The following is a 6,203-nucleotide window of genomic DNA, read 5'->3' on the forward strand; positions in this document are numbered from 1 at the left end:
TTAAAAATAACATATTTTTATTATTGATTTCAACAACAACCCTATCTTTTTTAAAAGCCAATACTATATGCTTCTTTTTTTAATCCAAAACTTGAATCCTAACTTGTAGATTGTCTAGCTGCTAATTCAGACTCATTATATGACTTTTATTGATTGGGGCATACTTTTTTATTGTTTCAATTAAACTAAAAAAACCCTCTATTAGTTACCTTAGTAATGTAATGTTTCTCTATACTCAAAGTCCTTTCATAGACTTCTAAAAATATCAATATGGATCGCAAAAACAACACATTTTTAATGGACCACCACAATCCACATGGGTATCTGGTAATAACAACCATTTTATTTTTGGCAATCATCTAGGTCGAAATTGTCAATGCATTCATTAAAATTTCTCCCATATTTTCTTAAAGTATATACTCATTATAAAATTTAAGTTTATCTAAACGGAAAAAAGTGTTCATTCATCTTCTTTTAGTCATTAATCTTTTGTTTTTCTTATCTCTCTCAAGACATTTTCAAGTTCTTCCACCAAATAGAATCTTGCATTTTTAATATGATGGTAATTAGCTTTATATCCTTATCTATTCTAGAACTTCTATGTAGTCAAAAGTCCTCTTAATTTCATTCAAATAATCAATAAACTTCTATGTTTGTAAGAAACTGTGAACTCATAAATTTTTATACAAAATTATAAATTTTTATTTTTATACAAAATTATAAATTTTTGTGATACTTATCTCGATCAAGAAGTTGTCTTCTATGCTCTCATCTCTAAAATGAGTTTTCAAAGTTGACTACAAATTCGTAATCACTCTCATCACAACTCTTTAGGCTCCTTTCCTCCATCAACAACCGAGTCAATTCTGTGATCTATCTCTGCATTTTTTTTATTATCAATTCATGAACCATTTTTTCTTTGAAAGGATACCTCCTCATCCCCTCCAACCTAAACACATCTTGTTTTGCAACCATTTATTCCAACCATTATAATTATTCAATAACATACAAACTAACCACTATAAATCATTGAGCTGATACCAATTGAAACAGATAAAAATAATATAAAAGATAAAAACCAACCTTTAACTAACCACAATAAGTGTTGATCTAAATATTTCAATTAAAGACAAAACCATTTTTGAAGATAAGTTTGGTATCAAACCAATCTTTAATGCTACTATAGAGAGCTAGAATCAAGGTAAAAATATAACAGTAGTTGATGACATGTTAATGATAGTAGTAAGTGTTTATTGATCAAATTTGACAACCTGCCAACTATGATTTTTATTGAGTTTGTAATTAGGTAATGTTGTTGGCTTGAATTTTGGGTGGAAATTTGGGTTGTGTGGTTTGATAGGTTTCTATGCTAAAATTATGGAATTTATAGAGTTTCTTTTACTTCTAGAAATTTGACTAAACATATTGTTAAATCTTGTGCATTGACTCCTGAAAATTTGGTTGAAAATATGGTAAAATTGTGTTTGTTATTGCTTTTTAAAATTTAGGATTATAGCTAAAATATGGGTATCCTTCTTTAAATAATGGTGAATAGTGGTATTTATGTAATTTTCATTAAATTGGAACAATAACTCATTTTTGAAAATAGGTGCAATGATAAAAAGTTCAATCCCATCCCTAAATCTTCAAAAAAAAAATATTTCCATCCCCTATAGTTTTATATGTTTATTTTTAGTCATAAAACTTAATTTCCCTCCATGTCTATAGATATTGAGAAAAAGTTCAATTTAGTCCTTGAAATTTTTGTAAAAGTTCAATTTCACCTTTAAAGTTTTCTATTTTTACATTTTCAATCCCTGTAATTGTAGGTTTTTACATTTTGATTCCAAAACTTAATTTTCTTCACATTTTAGTATTTGAATATTGAACATAGAAAAATAAAATCATTAAAAAATAAAGATGAGAAAGAAATTGGGTCCGCCACATATCAATCCCATAAGATACATATTGGTATTAATAAAGGTTTGTTAGGAAATGAGGGTTCGATGAAGATGGATTTATCCTATGAACATACTAAAAAAGTAGATTAGGATTCATAAATTTAGTATTATTGCTGTTTTGTTTGATTTTTTAATTTTAGATTGATTAAAGATTGTTTTGTGGTTGAAAATAGAGTTATTGAAATTTATGTGGGTTTTTTAGAATTTATTTTGGTTTAAATAAGTTCAAATTTAGGTTTTAAATATCTAAAAATCATGTTGTTTATAAAGAAAATGTTTAGTCCAAAACTGAAAAACAAAGAGAACATAAATAAAAAATAAGGATTTTGACTAAATAAATACCTTTTATTCATAATTTAATATTTCAAACTCTTTGGGATATTTATTTTAATTTAAAAAACCTAGTTTTGGAAATTATGGCGTTGTCAACACCCTTTTTTCTATTTCATATCTTATTAAATATTTGTATGTATTTTTGTCTTTTGTTTATTATTAACAAGCTCAACTTCCCACTTTATTATTTTAATTATCGTTAACAACTCTATTTACAATTTATTAATTTATATAATTTTAAATTCATTATATTACTGATTCATCTAGAAAACCTCGATGCGAATCTTTCCATGAGGTGAGAAGGAAACGGGTCCTGATATTTTAGAGCTGGTACGGTTACAGAAGTCTCGAGTCCTGATCATGTGAACTGACAAGAAAAACATAAAAAAAAATGGCTCCAAATCCCACAGCGGACAGCCCCAGTTAACTTCTTCTTGGCTCACACGAGCTAGAAATTGAGTACGTACTTCTTTGTTTTTAGAGCAGCATGTGGGTCCAGCTTCTGGTCGTGGACGCTGACCTTCCACACCATAATCCATTGGAGACGTGGTTAGATTATGTACACATGTTTTCTGTGAATGCTAGAATCTCACTTGGCCACCAAAGAATCTTCCATCAAGAAGGGTGTTGTCGTAGTTTCTGTTTTCAATGGAGACCATGATTTTGATGGTTTTTTTTTTCACAGCAACTCTCGATCGACTTTCATGATTCAAGTGGTTGAAGTTGGACCAGCTGCTAACAGGGATAACGCAGTCCCGTGTATAAATTGGGATTGGACCATGTGGAGTTATCCTTTCGGTTGATTAATCTCAAGATATCCCATCACACAGTCTGCTGGAGATCTTCTTGTCCACCGTCGTCGTTATTTTTTTATTGATACTCCCTTCAAAAATATGAGAGAGAGAGAGAGAGAGAGAGAGAGTGAGCGAATAACTCTATAAAAGTAATACTGCTTTGGTGTCCTCGTTGTGGTGTCTCTCCTCTCCAAAAAGTTTTACCTTAATTCAGCCAGTATCATAAGAGACACCTGACCAGAATCAACCCTGTTCTGGACAACCCGCTTGGCTAGTTTAGCTTTCATGTATGCTATACATTCTTTAAACCAACTTGGTACATCCTGTTATCTTGGAGACATTTTTTCTTGGATGCGTTGTTTGACAGGTTATTTTAATTTAAATGCAGGGATAATCGCGGGCATATGGAATTGGTGTGGGAAAATGGTCAGGTTCTTATGCGAGTATTGTCCACTAGTAGCTCATGCACCAGTTACACTCCTCATCCTATAAAAAATGTTAGTGAAGTCGAGAATAATAGTGATGGCTACTCTACAAAGAGGCCAAGGTTAGGAACTGGGGATTCTATCTTGGGCGACTTTCCTTTGATAGATGATAGAGAACTCGCGAAGCGTGACTCCAAACCTTCGCAAGACGATCACCAACCTGAGTTATTCTCTGAATTATGTGAAACTAATCTCAATATGCTCTTGGAAAATAACGAAAATAACATTTATGAGAAGAATATCACGGACGGCGCCCATGTTGTTCCGGGGTATAACGATGCAAATTGGCGACCGGGGAATGCGTCCGAGGTTGCAGCAGAAGTTCCTCAGCTTACAACAGCTAGTAATGGTCAGCTATATCAGTCTTTCTTGGAGCAACACAAAGCTTCAGCTCCACTATTCCATGGATTGCCCAATTCAAAGCTGCAGCAGGTGGATTCTGGATCTGACAACCACTCAAGGTTGCAGAATTTGTCCCACATTTTAAGGCCAGCTCTTCCTAATCCTAATCAGGGCAGTAATGCAACAAGGGGTCCTGCATCATCAAGACTCCAGCAACTGAAAAGCAACACTGACGAGCCTCCAGCAGGTCGTAGAAATCTTGAGTCGGGACAGATGGTGCCGACTTATGCTTCAAAAGTTTCTAAATATTTCCATGACCAACAATATCTATTGGAAAGTCAGATAGTTCCTATTGGACCAATTGACAGGTCTGCAGAAGCGTCACCCCCAGACGAGCAATCTGAAGCTGTTCTCCATAACTACGCCACTACCACTAAGAGGTGCTGCGATCGGATTTTCGGTTCAACCTCAGGCTCCGCAGAAAAAACAATAAAGGGGAAGCCTGATAGAGGAAAATCTATAGATCAACTGACTGCAACTACTTCAATATGCTCACGAGGAGCTTCAAATGATCCAACCTCTTCTCTGGAAAGGCAATATGAAGACACAGAGGGGACAGCGTATACAAGCGATGTACGTGAATTAGCAAAACTTGTCTACCTTTTCCGTGTTTCATATATATATTTCCTTCTTATTCTGACAAAATTCATGTTTGACAAATGACCCAGGATCTCGAGGAAGAAGAACAAGTACCTGCTCGAGGGAGTGCAGGTTCCAAGAGAAGGCGAGCAACAGAAATCCATAATCTGTCTGAAAGGGTTAGTGATGTCATTGATTTGATAATTAAACCAATAAGCTGATATCCTTTGACAAATCTAATTAGCTGTTATGCATTTATGTGTGCGTACGTGCGGAAGAGAAGAGATAAGATCAACAAGAAGATGCGTGCATTACAAGATCTAATACCCAATTCAAATAAGGTTGGCACTATTTTCATCCAAAACTTAATAAATATATATGTTCTCTTTCATAATCTTTTGCTTATTTTTTTTTTTTTTGGTTTTGCTCTTCTACCTGTGGTTGTCAGGTGGATAAAGCTTCTATGCTTGGTGAGGCAATAGACTACCTAAAATCCCTTCAGCTTCAAGTACAGGTATATATTTCCTTACTTTCAGTTTTTGACACACACATGAGACATGCACATGATCATAATTATCTTACACATATACGTAGTTGTAATCCTAAATGTGTGTCTTGGGCCAGATGATGTCGATGGGAACAAGGCTTTGTATGCCTCTAATGATGTTACCAACAGGAATGCAACATATACATTCACCACTATTAGCTCAATTTTCTCCTATGGGTGTGGGGATGGATACGAGATTAATGCAAATGGGTGTTGGATGCAGTCCAGCAACATTCCCAGCTTCAGGTATGTTTGGGCTACCAGCTGGTCAGATGCTACCCATGTCGGTATCACAAGCGCCATTCTTTCCTTTGAATATCGGAGGGCATTCCACACACTCATCTGTTCCGATGCCGGCCCTGTCTGGAGTGGTCAGTACTCCTCTGGAATTTTTGCGCTCTGCTGTCTTTCCAAGTTCAAAGGATATTATTCACTCCAATACATCAGCTCGCTAATGATAAGTAATGAGGCCGAGCTTCTAGCTAGTTTGGGTTGTACAAGGATCGAGTCCAGGCTTGACGTGCTTTCAGTTTCATTATTGGAGGAAATGAATTAATGGCATCAACTGTGAATTAACATATACATCTTTATAGTTCCAAACTGCCTTTATATATATATTATCCTTTCATTAATGACATTTGTATTATTATTGTCCTGTTAACCTCGGTCAAGATTATCCTTCATGTCACCTCCGAATAAGGTTATTTTAATCAAATAGATGGCTTAAATATTAATTTTGAACTTAAAATGTATTTTTTTATTTAATGAAAAATGATAATCTCGATTGATTTTAATTTTCTAATGAAACTGAATTTCTTAATTTAATGCTCTTATATAATTAAATGCATGGTTGCTCATGTAATCACATTATTGTTGTTATCCGGATGATTGTTTTGATGCCAGCAAAAGTTAAAAAGAAAACAAATAATCATAGAAAAATAAAATTTTGATGACTAAAAAAGTTGCAAGTATGAATTTTAAATATGCATTTTTATTCTCTAAAATAAAATTTAGTAGTTCACATCATGAAAAAGTTTACAAGTATCTTAAATAGACCAAAAAATCTACCTTAATCTTCTAGGAAACAAAATTAAAATTTGAA

General features: G+C 33.8%; 1 protein-coding gene across 2 annotated transcripts; it reads left to right on the forward strand.

Moving 5' to 3' along the window:
- Positions 1–2,945: 2,945 nt before the first annotated feature.
- On the forward strand, positions 2,946–5,816 carry LOC105120049 (transcription factor PIF3-like). 2 transcript variants are annotated; one of them, XM_011018233.1, is made up of 6 exons: positions 2,946–3,375; positions 3,477–4,548; positions 4,644–4,733; positions 4,830–4,895; positions 5,003–5,068; positions 5,179–5,816. In XM_011018233.1, coding segments are annotated over exons 1-6 (1,674 nt in total). In that variant the 5' UTR covers positions 2,946–3,373; the 3' UTR covers positions 5,557–5,816. The 2 variants fall into 2 exon arrangements, with proteins under 2 accessions (XP_011016535.1, XP_011016536.1); XM_011018234.1 differs by having other exon boundaries at positions 4,833–4,895.
- Positions 5,817–6,203: the final 387 nt, after the last annotated feature.

The sequence above is a fragment of the Populus euphratica genome, unplaced genomic scaffold, assembly GCF_000495115.2.
Source record: "Populus euphratica unplaced genomic scaffold, PopEup_1.0 scaffold4532.1, whole genome shotgun sequence".
NCBI classification, from domain to species: domain Eukaryota; kingdom Viridiplantae; phylum Streptophyta; class Magnoliopsida; order Malpighiales; family Salicaceae; genus Populus; species Populus euphratica.